Source organism: Aythya ferina, assembly GCF_964211825.1.
Source record: "Aythya ferina genome assembly, chromosome: Z".
NCBI classification, from domain to species: Eukaryota; Metazoa; Chordata; class Aves; order Anseriformes; family Anatidae; genus Aythya; species Aythya ferina.
Window position 1 is genome coordinate 23,265,484 of NC_140299.1, and position 21,539 is coordinate 23,287,022.

Consider the following 21,539-nt stretch of genomic DNA (forward strand, 5'->3'; position numbering starts at 1 on the left):
TTTCCCAAACATACCAGGATTTAATGCTGTCCAATGTGAATTGTGCTTGATTTTTTTTCCCTAGTTCATTTAACTTTTGCACAGGGAGTCCCTTATATCTGCTGTTAAAGATGGTGAATAGGGAAGTGAGGTGGTGGCTGGTGGCAGAGCTGAATACATGGAAATGGCTCTGAATAAGGAGCAGTATTCCTCTTGCATGGGTACGTTGTCTGGGGTTCTCCAAACTAGGAGAACTGGTTTACTATAATTTACTGGAATTATTCATTTTTAAACTTTAAAAACTTTTAAAGAACACAATTTTAAGTTTAAAGTTAAAAAACCCAACCTTGCATTAAAAAAAAAAAAAAAATAATAATAATAAAGTAATTTAAAAACAATTTGTACAATTGAATTAATTTTTCTCACAAAGTATGGCTTAGTTGACTGTAGTTGTGATGTGGAATGTGTAGAAATAGATAAGTGCATGCTGTTTTAGAAGAATGATTGTATCCATCTTAAGGAATTATTTAGGAATTTTACCTTACTCTGTCGCTGTTGATTTTAAAAGATGCATGGCCAGATGTGTGAGGACAGGAGAAGGTGTGTGTGTATAATGGTCTGAGTGCAATGAATCATGCTTCTTAAATGTATCATCCTTTCATGTGAAGGCCTGAGAACGTGGGAAACATTGTTACTGCTCTTGACCTACCATATGGAGAATGCATTTACCTACAGATTTATACTAGTGCCACAAAAATAGATACTTACTGATTTGAAGAAATGGTGTGACCCTTTTTAGGATCCTGCTAAATGCTGGTTTAAAAAAAAAAAAAAAAGGCAAAGCAGGATGGATTAATATCGGCTATGCAATACTGTATTTTTATTTTTTCCTCTAGCATTTGTGATCATGAAGTCAGGGTCCAAGTAGCATAGTACCCAGAGCAAAGTGAAATTTTTATCGGATGTTTTGTTTCTCTTCCCTGCTGGACTTGCATTTCTGAACTGTAGTAATGCTTGCTCTACTTGCCAAGATAGATAAATGTAAATTCAGTGATAACAATCGGAAATATCTCTTTCGTACTTCCTCATTAGTCTGCCTGTTTGCTAAAGTAGCTTGGAAGGAGAAACTAATTTCTGGGACAAGAACAAATAGGTAGCTTAGTTGATCCCATGCTTGGCTCACTCCACTACAGATAGAAAAATGTTGGATTAAAAATAGTGCTTTGCCAGATTGGAATTCTGATTTTTAATGCAAATGACTACAACGATACGTTTAAGTTTTAGTTAATATTGTGCATCTATTCAGAAACTTTCTGAAATGGGAAGAGATGCTGTGACCATTGCTTTTCCTAAATGTGTTTATGTTAAATAAGCTATAATACACTAGAGTAGTGGGAGGTTAGTTTGAATTTGTATGTTACTTTACAACTTGTTAGAGCAGTAATGCTTACATGTGTTTATAAACAGTTCTAAGTAAACTCAGAAATTGGCAGATACACACTGCACACCCACAAAGCACTTCCTTTCAGTGATTTTTTTAAACTTATTTTTACTTTCTGCATCCCACAGTGAAAATCATGTGAAGTCATCAGAGGAAGGTAATAAACATCATAATCATCATCCACTAGAGGGAGCAAGATTTCAAATATTGTAATTAAGAATACTTATAAAAATATTTATTAGTACATTTACCACTAATACAAATGTAGTCTAAGGAATGAATAAACCAATAACATCTTGTACTTCAACTTCCTACATAAAATAAGCTGTAGAACCTTTTCTACTTTTTTTTTTATCCATCCTATTACTCTTGTTTAAAGTGTCTTTGTCTTCTTTTCTACCTTAAAAAAAAAAAAAAATCTAACCTTTAAGACACATAATGATGGGAAATCCACTGTATTCTGGTGGCTAAGGTGAAATAATTCAAACCTGTGCTTTCTCGCCTGACTCCCACAGTTTGAACCTCTACTTCTAATATGTGTGAGTGAGGGACAGGATAGAGCCCTCTATGCCTACATCGTGTGTATTCCCCAAAATCTCCTCATCCTGTGGATACATATACCAGATGACCAAGGTACTCCTATAGCCTTGGATAAAGTGAATAATTCAAGCTTTTCAAGCTGCATACTGTGGTTCAGCAGATGTCGTTCCTGTATTATTTTTGACAATACTCTAGCCTCCCAATCCTCATCTCTCATCTCCTTACTCCAGTGAGGGATTTTCCTGCTTGTGTATCTGTGGGATGTGTATTCTTTTAACTATACTGTCACATTAGGAGCTCTTATGTAGCTGTGTACCTGTGGGAACACCTAAATCCTTCTCATTGCCCCTGCCTTCTACATTTCTACCTTACATTATGTCCTTTTTTTTAGTGACTTCAAGTCTAGTAATAACAGAATGTCTGTTGTTCAAACAAGGCCACTTTATCCAATGATAAACTGTCTTGTTCCTGTCATTATTTACCTCTTTGGTCTCATTGGCTTGGAAAAGTATTGCATTTTTTTCCAGATCACTGATAGCAGTATTGAACTGTATTAAGTGAAGAACATATCCCTATATGATCCACAGGAAACATTTAATGTGTAGTTACTTTTTGAAATCTCTCTATTGGTAAATGTTAGTGCTTCCTGTATCTTGCATAAATTTTTGCATTCTACTAATTAACTTATTAAAACATTATGTGGAAATAGGTAGAATGTTTTACAAATGTCTCAGTGAATTGTTAACTCAAGCGTTTATTAATCAGGCTTGGAATCTCATTTTTAAAAAGATCTGTCTGGGCAGACTGGCTTATGTGTAAAACTGTGTTAAATGACACTAAGTATGCTGCCTTACCTGAATTCATTACTAATGGGAGCGAGTATCCTGTTTATTCTTTTAAAGGAGTGCTATGACATGATGGCTTAGTTTCAGTATTGTAGAATTTCTAGATATTCCAAGACTCTTTGAAAATAGCAGTAATTTTGGCTGAGTGGCTCAGCCAGTTCCTTCATTACTCTTTTGGTAATAGTTATCTGACTAAAAAGGCACAGTTAAAACAAAGCCAACTTCTCCCAGCACATCTGCATCCTTTGCTGTAATCTAATGTCCTTCCAAATTATTGATAGGAGAGGTGTTTATGTTACATTAAGCTGTGTTAGTGTATTCCTACGTTCTGAAGAATACAGAAAAGATGTGCTAAGGCAAGAATTACTTTTACCTTTTTTATGAACCTTTTATGAATTTACCTTCCTAATCCAGTGTGAGGCCTGTACTATTTTTTAGGATTTTGCTGGTTTTAGCATATTGAAAGAACGCTTTATTGTTTGTAATGTTACTTGTAAACTTCTTTCAATGTGTAACTTGTCATAAAGCTGATGAGATCTAAACAGTTTGCAATGCTTTTGAGCAATGATTGCAGAGTGCTTTTTGTGTTTTGAAAAACTCCAGTGTGTATTGACTTAATTATCAGAGCAAAGAAGCTAGGCTAGATAATTTCTGCATTGGATTATTAAATGCAAAATATCAATTTAGTGTTGGTGTTGCATTTCGGTTTTAAAGATACACTGCCTGTCTTTCCAAATGTTTATGGTAGTGTTTAAAATCAGTAATTAGTACTGTATAATTAAAACGTTTCTGGATAATATTTCTATTGCTATTTATCACTGAAAGTAAATGTTGACATATTGAAATCTTTTTGCTTATGTATTGAATAGAAATTGTTCTCAGAAAAGATTCCTTTTGTAAGTTTGCTTTTGGAAATGTAATTTTCCTCAAAGCGAGGGTGGATTAGACAGCTTTTCTGACTTGTGTGACGTTTTTATCTTCAAGTGAATATAAAAGGGAAAGCTTAATGATCCTTATCACTTGCTTTGCTATGCGATACCTTATGTAATGTTTTGATAAATAAAAACCCATCAGCCAAGTTACATACATTACGAGTTGCCTACCATAAGTGATCAAGTTGCCTGAGCTGCTTTTTGTTTTGGGAGTGGCTGTATAGATGAAAACCAAGTGGTGTTAAGGATGTGTTTGCAGGTTCTCATGTTGTATTTTATATAGTTTTGGGACACCCACAGAATTAAATTATTTCATTTGATTATCAGTAGCATTCTGTTGCAGGGAAACATATCTTAACTGTCAGATACGCATTCAGAAGTGTGACATGGATCTGTGCTTAACAACTTTGTTTTTATGTATTTTGGAGCAGAGTTATGCAATTTATTTATTATTATTTTTTGTCTAGTTCTATATGACAGAGGTAAGTAACTAAATTGTGCTGACCTACTGGCTCTTGAGCCTGTATTTGTTGAGTTGCTGCAGAGATAAGCAGTATACTATCTGAATTTAGAGTGAGAGAGGCTCCAGTTGAACGGATAGGTGCTACCGAAGGAGTGATCCCGCTGACCCTGCCTGTCTGTCTCACCATTAACTCCCTTCTGAGCCTGGTTCTGGGCCTCACTGAGCTGAAACTGCTGGCTAAATGGGGAGAGGGGGTGGATCTGTAGACAGCAGCTGTGTAGTACCAGTTTGATTTGCTTGTGAAACCTCACTTTCCCTTGAGATGTTTGCTTTGAAATCTGGCATTTCTGTGGCATGGAAAGAAACTGCAGGCATCGCTGTGGAAGCAAAGTTGTTTATTCAGAGGCGTTATGAAGTCTTCACCCTCATGTTGTGCTCTTTAGGATAAGGCCTGTGTTTCCCTTTGTGAAGCATATTCCTTCATGTAAGGTTGTTGTGGAACGATGCTGGACTTTTCACAACTACTCCCTTCATTTGCACGCCTTCAGCAAAGTCTCAGTTCAGCCTCATTATGCGTATGTCCACCCAGCACTTCAAAAAAATACATTTTTGCCTTTGAGCTGGTGTCTGAAACAGCCTAACTATTTAGCAGGACTGTTTGTGTCTGTGCATGGTAAGGTAAGATGAAATTAAGCTTGAATTCACAAGTCATGTAATTCTGGGAGCTATTGCTTGTTGTTGTATGTGCAGGGTCTGGAGGTGGAATTGTAAGGGTCTTGACCATCAGAAGCCACAGATTGAAATGACCTGTATCCTGGCCCCATAAGAGGACAAACGCTCACCTTGAATTACTTTCCTCCTTTCTGCACATGGAAAAATCCAACTTGTTGGATCACAAGATATACATTAGAGTAGCCAGGTCTATGTAATGGCTTCAGGTATAATAATCCGTGTGGTTATACCTAGAAGGAGTTGACTTATTTTGCCATCAGAATTTGTCTACTTGCAAGCAGTGATCATCCTTTTATTCAGTTGTGTCTTTGCCCACATTGTAATAAACTGGTACGGCTTTGTTTTTGGGGGAAAAAAAAAAAAGCATATGTTTATATGGGATGCCTCTAATCATTATTGTTAATATGGTAGAAAGTTTCACAAAGAAATCATGAGTTGAATTAGTCTGTCCTTGCAGGGGAAACGATTTCTAGTATTTGGCCTAAGATAAAATGGGTTTTGAGCTCCGTGATTACCTCAGAGATGATGTGCTTGGCTGAATGTGACTTAGTTAAGGAAACTGAACTAACTTCCTTCAGCTGCCTCTTAGGAAGGCTGAGGAGGGGAAAGAGCTTGCAGGAGGATGGGGGAACTGAAACTTTTCCTGCATGATGGATGCAGATGACAGGCTTGGTTATTACTCTTTAGTCAGTGCTGTTCACAACGTCCAATAGGTAAAATTCCCTAGTTTAATGATTGTATGCATTTTTTTTTCCTCCCAAAATGCAAGCTTGCAAGTTACAGACAAAACCTTGGTTACAGAGCAGAGATGATGTGGTAGTGGAGTACATAGAGATGTTTCTCAGTGCTTATGCAGAGATGTGGCTGTTTTCCCTTCTTTTCATATGTAACTGATCTTTCTAAAAATGTCTTAATTTTAGAAGAGTTTTTGGACACTTGTGTTATGTTTGATCAGAGCTAGACTGACATTGTTTACAGTGGTGTGTCAGAAGTCACGTCTGCAGGAGATTTGTCCTAAGGCCTTTTAGGGTAATTGCTGTGTGAACACCTTATTAGATGTCTATCTAACCCATTTAAAGCATGTTCTTTTTTAACTCTTACTTCAACCCGTGCTTACCTTCCAACTACTATTTTTTTAATTGTATCACCATGCATTCTGAGTAGGGTAAAGATCGTATGGATGACTTATAAAACTATCCCAATAAGATGTTCATCTACATCCCCAAGATAAACACCTTTAGTCTGTTAGTTAGAGGACAAGTGCCTTCTTTGCAATGCATATTTCTAGGTGCTTTTCAAAACAATGGCTAACATTTGGATGCTCTGTTACTTTCCAAGCTGATATCCTCAGAGTTGTGTCATGTGAGCCTTTCCAGCTCATCCCTGCAGCAGTCTACATCACAAGGTCTTTCACCCAAGTGATAAAACATGTGGTGGTTTCATGCTGATTGGCAGCTGAACTCCACCACAAGCCCTCTCTCACTCCCTCTCTGCAAAAGGACATGGGGAGAAAAATGGATGAAAAAAGGCTCTAAGGTTGAGAGAAGGACAGGGAGATATATCACCAATTGCCACCACGGGCAAAACAGACTCAGCATAGAGAGATTCATTTATTGCCAACTACTAACAGACTAAATGGTCCATCCCCCAGGAGCAAACTGCTCCAGCACGGGTCCCCCACGGGTGGGGGCAGCTCCCCCCAGACCCCCTGCTCCTGCGTGGGCTCCTCTCCACGGGCTGCAGCTCCGGCCCGGGGCCTGCTCCTGCGGGGGCTCTCCATGGGCCGCAGCCTCCTCCAGGCCACATCCACCTGCTCCACCGGGGGCTCCTCCACCCATGGGGGGGCTGCAGCGTGGAGATCTGCTCCATGTGGGACCCATGGGCTGCAGGGGGACAGCCTGCTCCACCAGGGGCCTCTCCCTGCACAGCCCACAGGGGAACTGCTGCTGCCTGCCTGCAGCACCTCCTGCCCTCCTCCTGCACTCACCTGGGGGCTGCAGGGCTGCTGCTCACTCTTCTCTCTCTCCCAGCTGCTGTTCCCCAGAAGTTCTTTCTTTTCTTTTTTCTTTAATCTGCTCTCCCAGAGGCCCAACCAGTGTCGCTCTGTGGCTTGGCTCTGGCCAGCAGCAGGTCTCCTTTGAGCCAGCTGGAGCTGGTTTTGATTGGACATGGGGCAGCTGCTGGGCGCTGCTCACAGAGGCCACCCCACAGCACCCTGCTACCAAACCCTTGCCATGTAAGCCCGCTGCAGCTACTTTTCATTTTCACTGTGTTTTTCTGTGTTCCCCATGTGTTCACTCCCCCTATTGCAGACAACCCCCTGGTGAATTAGCTACAGCAGTCCATCACTGCTCGGGCAGAGTGCCGTGCCGCCAGCCACGCCGTGCGGCTGATGCCCCCGTGGGCTGCAGCCCCCAGCGCACCAGGACTCGGCAGGAGCCCTTCCGTGCACGCAGCGCGCCGCCGCAGCGCACCGCTCGCCGGGCTCGCCCCGTAAGCACCGGCGTGACCCAAATCCCTTCCCCGTCAGCCTTCGCAGGGCCGCGCCGCCGCACACGGGACGGGCGGATCCGGGGGCGGTGCGGGCCGGGGGGGGCCGGCAAGTTTCCGTCGGTGCCGGTCGCTGCCGCCTCCCGGTCGCGGCGGCCCCGCGGCGCTCAGTGTCAGTGCGAGCGGCGTCGCCTCGCTGCCCGCTGCCCGCCTGCCTCCCGGCGTATGGCGTGGGGCCGCCGGCGGCCGTGAGCGCCGGGCCATGGAGATGTCGGACCCCAACCTGTGGACGGTGCTCTCCAACTTCACCCTGCCGCACCTGCGGAGCGGCTCCCGCCTGCGCCGCACGCAGAGGTAAGGCGGCCGGCTGCCCTTCCGCGGCCCGGCCGGGTCTCTGCTCCTTTCTCTTTCGGAAGAGGTCCTTCGCCCCGCGCACCCCCCTCCCCTCCTCCTCCTCCTCCTCCCTTTTTATTTTTTTTTTTACAGACCTTCCGCTCGCTCTCAATTGTTTGACCTTTTATCCGGAGCGCGTACTTTATATGGACAGCTCAGGAGAGCCTACTTTGTTCGGTGCTCTTAAAGAGACAGGTTTGTCTCCCTCCGATGGGCCTTTGTAGGCGCGGGAACGGCCCTTTCTGTTTCCCTGTACCATTTTCCTCCGTGACAGAAGGGGGGAAAAAAGGTCTGGAAATAGCAAGCACTAGATACAAGGTAGGGTTGTGCCGCTAATGGGCAGACGAGCAGCAGTCCCCAGTGTCTTGGTCATTTTTTTGTGCTGCGCCATCCCCTCGCAGTAAAGCGTGTGCCTCTGCCACAAATAACAAAACTTTATAGAAGTTTATAACTTTGTTCGTCACCACCCTGTTTGCCATCTTGAGACCTACCGGTTGTATTGTTAAGCCCTGATACGCTCCTGTCTGTGAGACTGACTACCTTTGGTGTTACCGTACGTGTTAGTGTGTGGAAAAGTTAACACAAAGAAGGCAGGATAGAGGCCGAGCAGAGCCGTAGGCTCCTAAACCTTAAGAATTTGCGTAGTGGTGTTTTTCAAAAGGAAAAAATGACTGTAGAATGACAGGTTAAAATAATAAAATCAAGTGGCATGCTTCACATCAGTGCAAAGGTGTTCCTTCAGCGTACGTCAAACCTTTAAGTAACTAACTCGCTAGTTGCAACTGATGGCTTATTTTATTATTAATTATATCATTATTTATATATATATATATATCAGTAATTATATGGTTTTATTTTTTTTTTAAATGCTTAAATAGCATCTAAACAGTGTGTCCAAATATGCCTTAAGCATTTTTCTGCTGCAAATATGTCTGTGTTTAAAAAGGAGAATGTGCTGGGGCTTTTTCACATCTTTTTCACTCTTCTTAAGTGGGTTTTCATCTATGTGAAAACCTAAAAATAGTTCTTTTAAAGTACGTGGCGCCAAGGCAGGCCAGGGAGAGAGACCGTGTTAGAACTCACAAGATGCATGAAATATGTGTGTATCGCTTCTTAATTTTCATTTATTTCAGTATTTGGATGCCTTCCTATTTCTCACATCCGTTTCATACTATGGAATTATAGAATAGAATCACAGAATCATTTGGATTTCTTGAAATATATGAAAGATTTTTTTAAAGTAGCTCTGTCCACTCTCTCAGTATTCTATATATATGATGTATATGCAGTTGCATTTTATGTATTACAGCAGTGTACAGTATCTTGCACCCTCTCCTAGCAAAACCAGTATGTGACATCACTGTGAAACTGAGAGGCTAATAGTGTTGTTTCAAAGTTGCTTACTGTTAACAGGCCCAGAAAATGATTCCAGGCTGGTTCCCTCACGCTCATACCTTGAGGAGCTCAGCCTCTCCTCTGTGTCCATTCCCAGGGGAGGGAGGGCTGACTAGCCCAGCTGTTACAGTTCTCTTCTTGAAGGCGGACGTGTCCCTTCCACCCCTCCACCCATAACTCATTGAGTGATGTAAGTGGTGTATACCAGGTGATAAAACTTTCAGAGGAAATAATATGGACACTACAGATTCTCCTAGTTCTGCTACAGAAATGGGCTTTGGTTAAATATGGTGCCAGCTGGATCTGTGTTTTCTGAGCTCCATCTCATCTGGACTGTCTTCAAAGGCGCACTGTCAGTCATGGACTGTGACTGTTAGATGAAAAGACTGGAAGGATAGCTGGTTACATGCCACAGGATTCTTCCTCTTCCTAGAAGACTGCTGGGTAGTGGTAACCACTCGTGTTCTGTATAGCTTTCCAGGCATTATAGAGGACCAAAGAATATGAACAGGCTTGAAGGAAGTCTGGTTCCTGTGATCTGCATCTGCTGGCTGTGTTTAAGTTGAAGTATTGAGCCTGATGATCCAAGATTTTTTTAAAATTATTTTTCCTAGTAGTAACACTGTCCATAAAACCACCATGGTTCTGCGTGAAAACTTGGAAATGGATGTTCACTGTCCTTTCCAGTGGGATCCATAGCTGGCTTTGGAACTCCTTGACAGTGTGACAGCTTTAATTTTGTTCTGGATGGGTGTTTTTCCCCCCTCTCAGCTTTGTCCTTCCTGCAGGTTCAGTTACTTTTGCCAATACTACCGGGATTACCCTGGCCTGGTACAGACCGTATAGGTTCTATGTGCACTACCCTTTCTTTTTGTTTAGTATTAATGAGAATTGCCTGCAAATACTAATGATTTTGTTTCTTTCTTTGTGCAGATTTCTTTGATGGAGGAATTTATTTCACTTCGCTGAAATACTATTAAATAAAGAACCTAAATTTAGCCTATTCTCCTTTGGGTTGCAGCGTTAGGCATGGCAACAGGGTTATAACATGGACATAAGACTTAATTTGTGGTCTTGTTTGCTCACTAAAGTCTCTCATTAAGATTTTTTTTTTTTATTCCTGCTTTTCTGCAGTAGACCTAACTGAATTCAGTTGCAGCAGCTCTTGCTAGAAGTGATACCTGAACAAGAAATATCCCAGCCTGACTTTCAAGTCATGGAGTGGGTTTTCAGGACTGGCAGGTAGAAAAATTCTCTTCAATTATAAATTGGAGGCATTTGGTATTCAAATGACTGAGCCTATAAATGACATGGATTACACCATGTCCTTTTACAGAGAAGAGGCATGTATACAACCACATTAACTTCCTTTTCTGTTGGCATAGGTGTAAGCCCTTCATTGTACTAATTTCGGGTTCCTGCCTAAAATGGCATCCAATCTGGATTGGAGAATGGAGAGGGAACATGAGAGTAAGACTGTCTACACGTCTATTTACAGAGACAGATACGTAGATCTACACACGGATGTGTGTACACAACACACGTACCTTTTCGTATTTTAAAATAAGTAAACTTCTGCTGCTGCATACTACCCTGCACAGTTAGCTCTCTCTTCTGTCACTTCTCTCATGTGTCCACAGCTTTTGTATTTTTTACAAAACAAGCAAGCAAATGATTATTTTGTATGTGTTTTTTCTCCCACCACTCTGCGGTAGTTGCACTGAAACAGCATTGTTACAATCACTCTTGCTTTGGGTCAGAGTGGTTATTTATCAAAGGCACAGAGTTGGGAATGGTTGCCCAGCTGTTTCTCAGCCAAAGTAGACTTTGGGATAATTTGTGTTGAAATTTCATGTTATTTGTGTATGGTCACTGAAGTGGTATTAAAGAGGCTTTCCTGATAGCGGATTAGCCAATCATCAAGTAGCCCTTCAAACATTCTAACAATTCGTAACCATTTCAGAAACATACAGGAAAAAAAAATATATCAAAACTCTTACTGAAAACTCTTTCTGAGAACAGAGTTGTCAAACTTTGTTGTAGTTTTACTAGTTTTGGGACAGTCCGTTTCCTGGAAGATACAGAGCAGGCGTTTTGAGCTTTTATGGGTTGGCAGTTTGAGTAGATAGTGATTAATTCACAATGTAAACACCTGCTATTGGTTATTGTATAGATTTTTTCTTTACATGATATTATGTGTAAGTATCCTGTAAATTGATTGTTTATTCGATAGTAGGTGTTAAAAGGGGTCCTGTTGGTGACATAAAAAAATATATGTATTAAAAAAATTTATATTTATTATCATAAAAACAGCCACAGGAATTAAGTATCTTGTGCAGATGCCAGCTGAATCTGTCAGTGCTCCAACTTGAGTTATTCCTCTTTTGGTACATTACAGGACCATTGGTTACAACTTACAAAATATTGCTTTTTTTTATTGTATTTGTGTTACTTTAGTGTATGTTTGGGAGTGCAGTGATTAGAAGAGCTTTATCTCTTCCCTGCTCTCAGCCCTCTGAGTTTACCTTAAATCCTGCTTGCAGGAGAAGGAGATACAGGTGTTTATTGTCCTAATAGACATTGCATATATTTAGGAAGATGATCTTTATCCTAAATGTAGGGGGAATAAGAAATAAGTATGTGCAGGCTATCTGCTTTAAAACACATTGCCATCGAATACGTGTTGTTAAAAGGTAATCTGTTGGACTAATGATCCCACTGCTTCCTGTGCTAGATAGTGAAGTGTTAATGTAGCTTGGTAATTTTATTTCCTTTCATTCACAGTAGGGGTTGTGCATTAGGGGGGATAGTCTTATAGTCTCACTGTCAAAGTGAATGCACTTTTGTTTTTATTCTGGTTGGTTTACTTGGCCAATCTTTTTGTTCAAGCAATTAAATCTCTAGTTCTGCTTACAATTGAATATTGGCAACAATCAGTTTTCTTCAGTGAGCCATCATTGTTTCTTAGCTTCAGCTAGACTGGTGAAGATTCTTCTGGTCACATTCCTGTTTTTTTTTTGTTTGTTTTTTTTTTTTTTTAAATTCTTAGAATTAAATCAAGATCTTCATGGTGTGACCAAAGGCTCTGACTGTAGAAAAGCTATGGAAAGCAACCATAAGACTTACATTAAAAAAAAAAAAAAAAAAAAAAAAGAAAGCTTAGAAAGTGCTTGAATATGCTGCAAGCCATAATTTTATTCATTTATTTATTAACCACAGTGGTTAGTGTCTGCTGTTACAGAGCAGGAGACAGTCTTTGTCCTTACCCAGAGAATCAAAAGGACAGTAGTCCAGACTTCCCTTCATTAGCTATGGCTGTTGGGATACATCACACAAAGCGGGCACGTTACACAGAGATTTAGTCCTCCCACTTTGTTTGAGCTTGTTTTACATCTGTTGTTGATGTCCTGCAGAGCCATTGAAGTTCTTCTTCTATTAGAAGTTGACTGATCCTTCTCAAATGTAATTTTTAAGCATTAACAGGTGCTCACTCGTGGTTGTTCATAGTTGCCTCTTCTGTGGCACCTTCTGTCAGAGATCCAAACTTCTGGTAGCAGTAAGCTCGCACACTTCGTTGTGTGGCTGCACGTACTGATTGGTGGACTTGGGTCTGGTAATCCTTTGTCAAAGCTGGAAGTGATGGATAGATAAGGATCCCGGGTTGGGCTCCCCATGAAAGAGGTGCATGTTTCAGTTTTTGAGACTTAGAAAGTAGAAAACTGAAGTCGAAATTATATGGTTAGATATTGGATATGAAACCACTAAGTAGCTGGAACCGCAGTGTTCAGAATATGAAGGTACTGCCAACTGATTTGGGTTGAACATTTTTAATGGTGCTTACTAAGTGGCACACTAACTTAATAATGGTGTAAAGCTGTTCCACAGATCACACTGAGTTCTTTTGTGTATATATTTTCACATATATAGGCTGTAGACATGGATCGGGATGTTATGTCACTTAAATATATGCATATATATATCGTAGGAGGTAGTTTCATTGAAAGGAACACTGTTACGGCACAAGGATAGATGTATATGTAGCTTACTGTGTTTCCCAAATTGAGAAAAACAGTAAGCTTTGTTAACCTTGATTCAGCCTTGTTCAACAGGTGTGTCAGATTCAATAACAGCTCATGGATTTTCTCCTGAGAACCTTACATTTGCGAAGTCACTGACGACAGTAACTCTGGAATTTTAAAGCTTCTCGAGAATACAGTGTTAATACATAAAATTATGTTTAGGCATAGTACGTAAGCGCTGTGTATTGGGCTCTTTATTTCATTTGATGTGAGTGTTTATGGTGTAATGCTGTGTCCTTACCTTACTTAATTTTAATGGGACTTAAGTTTTCTCTGGTAAAGATGTAGGAGAAGATCACCCAAGCTTTACATTCTTGGCATTTTTCCACGCATTTCTAAAACCATACTTTTCAATACTTCTCAATACTAATGTTTCAGTACTTTCTTTATAGGCATACATATTCTATATACTGTTGATATTGTTGATATTTGTATTTCTATATACTATTGATGTATTTGTATTAGTTACATCTGCTACAGTGTAATCCTGCACCTTATTAAAGCTGAGATAACTTCCAGTACAGCCTTAAATCTCATGGTCGATCAGTTCTCTGATTTTCTTTGAAATGCTCAAGCCAAATTGAATATTAGCAAACTAGAAAAGTCCTCTTGGCATGGTTCCCCGTAAATATAAACATATCTCAGAAATGTTGTAAACCGGAACAATTCCCAGATTGATCTACCCAATAGAGAGAGCTGAGAACTACCAACTGCGCATTACTAGTATTCCTGCCACTGACAGATAAGTACAAAAATATTGGGGTCATGCCAGAATAAATATATCAGCTTTTTCTCCCTTTCTTTCAGTTAGTAATGGTCTTCCCTAAATAATTGTTTAGGAGTAAGGAAAACCGTCATGCTCTATTGTTCCTGAAAGATTATAATTATTATTGTGAGTAGAATCTGTTATTCCCATGAAATACTGGCATGTTCAGTTTGGTGATTAGAAAGTAAAAACTCCTGCAATTTCCTTCTCCCACCCGTTCTTTTTTCAGCATATGCAGTAATTATGGAGATATGTTAACATGTAATAGCCTGCTTTTGATCCCTATCATTTGGCTGTAATATAGGTTTAAAATGATACGTTAATGAAAACATTTTAAAAGGTTACCCACAAGTTGATTTTTTTAATCATCTTATGAAAATGTTGAAGATGATGTCAAGGCACTGCTTACTGATAGGAAAATGGTTGTTTTATCCATGAACTTTGTGTCTGTCTTGATGAGGCTGGTTTAGAACACATAATTAAGAACATCCAAATAAATCATATGTAAATCAAGGACACGTATATTGTCTTACAAATATTTTACCCTAGTTTGTGTGTTTGCGTGTAAGCATTTTTAAAAATCTATATTCATGATAGGTAGATCAAGGTAGCCCTATGTAAATTCAAGTGTGTTGATTTGGTTACTGAAGAAATACTCTTCCTGATGTGGCTTAATTTGCTGAAACAAAGACTAATGTCAAGAGTTGCATATTGAAATACTTTTACTAAAAATGTCTATACCCTCAGACCTCTTAGTGCTTGAATATATTCTTGCAATGCAGAGTTTAAAAAACACTATTGCCTTAATGGCAGTAAAGTGGTTATAAAAAACAATCTGATTTCTTGTGGGTCAATAAAGGAATACATCAGGCCGAAAACTTACTTGTCTGACAGAATTCATATTTTTCAGGGGACTTGCATGACTGTGATCTTATAGGAGAAGAAATGCGAGCAATATCAGTGGATTCTTACGTTTATTTTTATATGCATCTGTATATAAGTACACATCCAGACAGACTAAATACACACACGGGTGCACAGACATTTGTATACATAAATATTCAAGCAGTAGCTTTAAAATAATACTTGTTGAGAACTTGATTATTAACATTATAAGGTCAGTTCAACAATCTGAAAAAAATTACTCTTGTGCTTTGTTGAAAGACACATTGAATTGAAAGAAGCTATTTCATCTGCTAGGGGATTTATGCTGTTTATAGTGTGCGTTTATACTATAGCTTTGGAAAATTACCCAAGTAAAGCCATTTCTGATCTTGCTTCTGGAAAATGTGGCTTGTCTCCTAAAACTGAAGGAGGATTCTGGGCTCTATTCCACCACTGGAAGAAGTAGTTGGTTTATTTGATATTTTTATTTGTTTATTTGAATATGACTAATTGAAACTAGCATAGTATTTACATTGTGAAATATCATGAAATCTACTTGCATTTCCGTTAAGAAATGGAGAGAGAATTCCACTTTAAAAACATCCTTTAATTTCCAAGGAAATGGTATTAATATGAATTTTGTCTGGAGTTTAACTTGAGAGGGCTGATAAATTAAAAGTCATTTTGTTCGAATGCTGGTACTTGTTATCTGGGATTGTTTTAAGTAGCACTCAAAATACTTGTAACTGGAACAGTAGTTGAGAATGAACTTTTCATTTTCTCCAGCTGCTTTCTTTACTGCATTTGGGAACAATGTGTAGTCAGTCTTCTCTTGCTGACTGCTGGGCCCCCATCGTTCTGTATGGGATTTGGCATGGGCCCACGAGCAGAATTGTACTGCTCAAAAGAGATTTGCACATGTGGAACAAGACGCAATGTTGAACCCTTTGCTCTTTTTACACATGTCTGGGACAGAGCAGTTTGTATAATAAAATTTGATATGTTAAAGCTGTATGACAGAGATGAGTTTCTGCAAAAAGCCTTTACTTTATTTCTGAAATACATTTAAATATGATGTTTTAATGCATTAGATTTGAATCCTAAAATTGTTAGGGGGAACATGGGGACCGTGTTTTGAACTAGCTGACCTTCCTTTGATCAAAGTGTGAGTATAATGAATCAGCTTCTAATTTACATCTGTGTTCTTAAAGCTTAAAGCTTTTAAGTTTCTCTTTGGGAAACTGGTATTATCACTTCTTGGGTGAGCTGCTGAAATTATCTGGAAAGATATTCCTACACAAAAATGTATGGAAACATCAGAAGTAGGGAGGAAAAAAAATGGCTGCAAGAACAGCTAATTTTGTAACTACTTACTTCAACCTCCAGTACCCCTCCCGTCCCCCCTGCGAACCCAACTAAACCCAAGTGGAACATGAGAACTTGTTTGTGTGTGTGTTGGCGGGGTCTGACGGAGAGGCAGGACCTTCCTCCAGCCAAAAAGGTGGTGACGGTCTGGGGAAGTGTCCCACAGGTGGCACTGCAGCGGCCACAGCAAGTTCTCTCACACTCTGTAGCCAAACAACAGCAAGGAACCCAAAAGGGAGTTTGTCAGAGAGTGAATGAGACATGAGATCTGAAACTTTGGCAGGAGGGCTGTGACAAAACACAAACCCATAGAAAGTGGGGCTTCCTTGGTACTTCTGTTGACGGAATTATTTGCAACAGATGCGTGTCGTTTAATTTAACACTATATAGCTTAATGCCAGTGAGCCTAGAAATACTAGAGCCAAGTTATTCCTTCAGACATGGCTATTTCCTGCTGGTTACAGTGTGTGCTGACTGAGAAAGGGCAAAATTATTTATTAGAATGTTTCAGTAGATAAATACCTATGTTTGTAGATTTAACATAGTTCAAGCATAAGCATAATCAGTTCTTGGTGCATCGGAAACGGGATAGTGATGATGAAAATAATTTAGAGTTTTAAATTTCTACCAAGTGTCTTGGTGTTTACCAGAATTTGTTATTAGGACAGCTTTCATAATGCAAATCAACACACAGCTTTTCTATTTCCTTCTATGGAAATTGGGAAAAAGATGTGTGAATGTTAACCCATTCATCTGACAATGTTGTTCACGATAATTCATAATTAGCTAATGTCCTTTGTGATAATAATGTTAACCCTCTCACAGTTAACTGATAAAAAAAAAAAAAAAGAATGTGTGTATTTGTTTTACAGATTTCCTTTTTCAGGGAGTCTGTTTGTCTGGCTGCTTCTTACGCATGGGTATGTCAAGGGAATTTCCATAAGTGCTGTAACAGTAGAAGCAAAGGCAGTCAGACAAGTCCAATATGCTCTATTCACCTTGTCTGCAAACACCCCACGCAAAAGGATGATTATGTCAGTTCACTGTACAGTCAAGTCTTACCAGAACATCTTCCTTGCGCTTCCCCCACATGATGGACAAAGAAAACGTGTAACACGCTTTGTAAGCAAGGGTTGGTTTTTGTTTTGTTTTGTCTTTTCCCTTACCTGGAGTTTGGTGATTTGGCTTCTCCCCCTGGCCCTTCTGCCATGTTTTGATGATTGAACTGTTCTGTTTGGAGGCATCTGCTCTCCATCTGTGACCTATGACTAATGAGAGAACATGAGTTCTGTTGGGAAATATACTTCAATCTCATTTTTTTTTTCTTCCTGAGTGTCTCACATGTTCTATTCTGTCTTGCCAAATGTCAAAATATTATCTTTTGCAAGTCTTTGAAGAGTGATTGCTATTGGTGGAATAAAATTTCTAAACCAAAAAATGAAGTTTCTTCACCCTTTTTCTTACATGTGTTCCCCAAAGCTTGGAACAGAAAATTCCTTTTTTTTCCTTTTTGGTATGGAAATGTTTTAAAGGAAATTCAAAACATACTAGAGTATATGAATATACTAGATTAATTTATTAAATATGCAAATTGTTTGTGTGGGTCAGACCTAAGCATTCAGTATTATCTATAAATTAATACCTTTTAGCCATCATGTGTTTCCTTCTTCTGATTCATAAATTATAAGGCAAGAAGAAACCAGTAGGATTACCTACTCTGACATTCTACAGGAAACATGACATGGAGTAATAGTGCTAGAGGTTTAGTAATTTGGTCTTCTCAGTCAAGGTAATGTGTTTACTTAATCATTGACAAATTTGAGAAAATGAACACTCAGAAAGCCAGGATCCAGGAGCTAGAGCTTCAGAAGTGGTATGCATATTCAGTGCATGCTAGAAGTCCAGCACCCAAATGAAATGAGATATCGCTGAACATCGTTTTAATGCACAGGTAATATGTGCATATGAAATATTGAAGTATCTGCAAAGGTTTAGGTGATTTCATTTTAAGCATTCTTTTTTACGTGAAAGTGTTACTGTAAAAGTAAGTATTCTAACATATGCATGCTAAAGATGCATATAACAAGATATTGATAGCCAATGTAATTAATCTATTTTATGGAAAAGCTCATACAAAAAAAATATTTTGTAGTTATGGACATTGTTAGTGTCAGAGGAGGCATTAAATTTCTTGAGCTTCTTGCTCGGAGGGTTGCATTACGCAGTGGCTTCTTTGGAAGCAGATAATACCACACAATAAAAATGAAGGTTGGAGGTACCTTTTTAATTCTGTTTTTCATACACATCTACAAACATTTTAAAAAAATACTTACAAATATTTGTGTGGTCAAAAATATTTTTCTTCTGTGGAGACTTTGTTTACTGAACCACTTTTCTGAAAGATACCAAGGAACAGTGTAAACAAAACACTCGTAAACCATGACTGGGGGACTTTGCTTATCAGTAGATGATAGCCATTGTGTGCTTGAAGGTAGTACTATCAACACAACCCTTGAAGATAAATGAAGGCAAATGTAGGACTTCCACTTCAAATGCTGTAGAAGTACAAGTAGTTAAAATATAATTCTTCATATAATGATTTGTGAGGAATGTGGTGCTTTGTTTGTCTGATAAGTGAGTGGTATAGGACTTTGTTTTTAAACTATTTGTGTTTAATACAAATTTTATGAGAGCAATGCCAGTTAATCTACTGACTCGGGCATTTATTAGATGGTGTATTCCCACGAGTCCTATGTCAAAGTGAGGGCTACTATTCCCTCAAAAATCTTGCAGAACAAGGGAAACTGATGCAGGAGGCAATTTGCTCCTGCCTTTATGACTGCGGGGGGACTAAAGGTTTTGTTTGTTTTTTCTTTCTTTAATTCTCTTATGGTGGTATTCACAAAGCATAAAACATTTTAAAAACAAAAGTAAAAATAGGAGAAATGGCAGTTTTGTCCTTTCTGTACATTGCTTCTAAAGGCATACTTCTGCTGTGATGCAGATAGAAACCTTAAATTAGGTAATGGGCTAATGGGCCGGATGAGTAGTGAGGTGATTACTCTTCCTGATGGCTAAGAATTGTAGCACACCCTTTTTCTGTCACCTTACCTCATCCACGCCCTCTTCTAACCTGTTGGAGATGTTTGTCTCATCTACGTGTTATGCCTAAGTTTTTAGACTGTAAGCTTTTTCCAGCAGAGGCTGTCATTTGTTGTGTATGATGTCTAGAACAATGAGGTCTTGGAGTAGTATTGCACATATAAAGAGGAGTAAGGTTTTTCACAATTATGTTCTTTTGCACGTTGCACCAAGTCATTTTATTCTTGAGAGCAGCAGGAGATGTGTTGTCTCCTAATTTGTGAACAGATCTTGAAATAGAACTGGACCACTCCAGTTTTGCCTCATTTCTTTAAATTGACTCCGTTGCAGTCTAAAGAAGGAAGGCCACAGTCTGAAATGGTTTTACAATTTTGAACAACAAAAAACATTAAGTCAAAGTTTAGTTTTACATAAAACCTAGAGAAAAAAAACACCTAAAACAAATGCATTTATCACTTATCCCAAAAACTTTATCAGACAAAAGCATCATTCTATCTACCAATGTCTTTTTAAAAAAAAAAAAAAAATAGACATATGTTTATTGGGAGGAATACCATGTGGCTGTACATTTGTGTACATGTGACTTTCTGGTTTCCAGAAGAAAAGTGATGTATAAAAACAAACACAGATTACTTTTTCACATATTTGTTGTATTTTAGTATTGGAAAATAAAATGCACAATATTGTTAATGTACTTAATGAGTATAGTGGTTAGCAAGATTTCAAGCAAATGCATTTAAGTGTACTTAATTTCAGTTGATTTGATGTTTTTAAGTAAGATGGAAAGCACCTTCCTCTAACAGTAAAAGATAATAGTTTTGCTTAAGGCTTACTGGATATTTTTTTCCTTCCCTTCTCCCAGTAGACTGAATTTATAAAATGACAATATTGAATGACTACTATGTACTACTTGTATTGAAAATATGTGTCTTGAGGGTATGATTTCTCTTGAATTATCTCTTGAATGAGAAATTTTGACTTCCACTTTGTACTGTGGTTGCACACCACCAGTTTGCCTCAACAAGATCATTGAATTTCTATGCTTGTCTTCACATACGTAGTACTGATAAGCTTCTGAGGAGGCTATCAGGATAATTTAACTACTTTTTATACTTGGCTAATGCTGTGATAAGAAATTGATTTGCTAAGTGTAGCAATTTGTAATTTTCCAGTTTAATCTTAAAACATCCTCATTGCACTTCATTGTCATCAGTGATAAGTTGTCTTGAATGATCGTGTTGTATGTATATAATAGTTTCAGACCTATTTTTGTTAGTCTGGCAGTTTTCAGAGGCTTGATTCCATCAGAAGGTATGTTGGTTTCAAATCAAGTGTTGGCTGAGAAAAAACAGGGGTTTGCTTAACATTAATATTTTTGCTGTCAAAATGAATAAACCTCCTCTTCAGTTAGCTCCTTGAGATCTTGAGAAGCAACCCCAGGCTGAAAAAAGCACATTCAGCTGGTCTGGCTTTCTGGATGTTGGATGTTTGTTTTTTTTTTCAAAAGTGCATGCTTAACTACCCTTACCCTAAAAAAAAAAAAAAAAAAAAAAAAAAAAAGAGAGAGAGAGAAAAAAAAAAAAACGTAGTGATCTCTAATGATCTCACGTGGTTGGCAGCCCAGATTCATCTGAAAAACAGCACTGTGCCCTGCAGCACCATACTGGGGTGTGTGCTTAAGACTGACTCAGAAGAGATCATCATCATTTCCTGCAGCAAGCTAGTTAGCCTAATGCTGCGTAGCATGAGATGTGGCAAAATCACAGCACGAGGTGATATGGCTACAGGCATTTGGACTATTAAAGCTAGACTTGTAAAGGATATGACGTCTAGTTTTCTATCATGTTGCAGCATTTTTCTCATCACTACCAAAGATGAATGACATGTTACTACTTTTCTACAGCAATAAAGTATGCTGTGAGACATGAGTGAATAGGAAGACCAGAATTTGTCCTTTGGAGGCAGTAACTAAATTAACTTTTAAAGGTATAGCTAATCCAGCATATTGAATAGTCAATTTAAACTAACTTGTTTTTAGATCTCTACTGAGCTCTAATATATCAAGCCTACAAGTATCAGTAATGTAATTTTCAGTCCAGCTTCAGTCCCACAGAATACCTGGGAGCCTTGCA

General features: G+C 38.9%; 1 protein-coding gene across 10 annotated transcripts in view; it reads left to right on the forward strand.

The window, feature by feature from the left end:
* Positions 1 to 21,539, forward strand: part of MAST4 (microtubule associated serine/threonine kinase family member 4) — a 307,122-nt gene that overhangs the window by 193,774 nt on the left and 91,809 nt on the right. Inside the window, exons 1-2 of one of the 10 annotated variants that reach the window (XM_084505108.1) lie at positions 7,545 to 7,776; positions 7,909 to 8,010. The exons of 8 other annotated variants lie outside the window; for them this stretch is intronic. Coding sequence is in view for 1 of the 2 variants with exons in the window: in XM_084505114.1 (XP_084361240.1) it covers positions 7,685 to 7,776 (92 nt within the window). In the remaining variant the exon portion in view is untranslated. Of the gene's footprint in view, positions 1 to 7,544; positions 7,777 to 7,908; positions 8,011 to 21,539 lie in introns of those variants that run through there. One more of the 10 variants, XM_084505114.1, reaches the window with a different exon arrangement.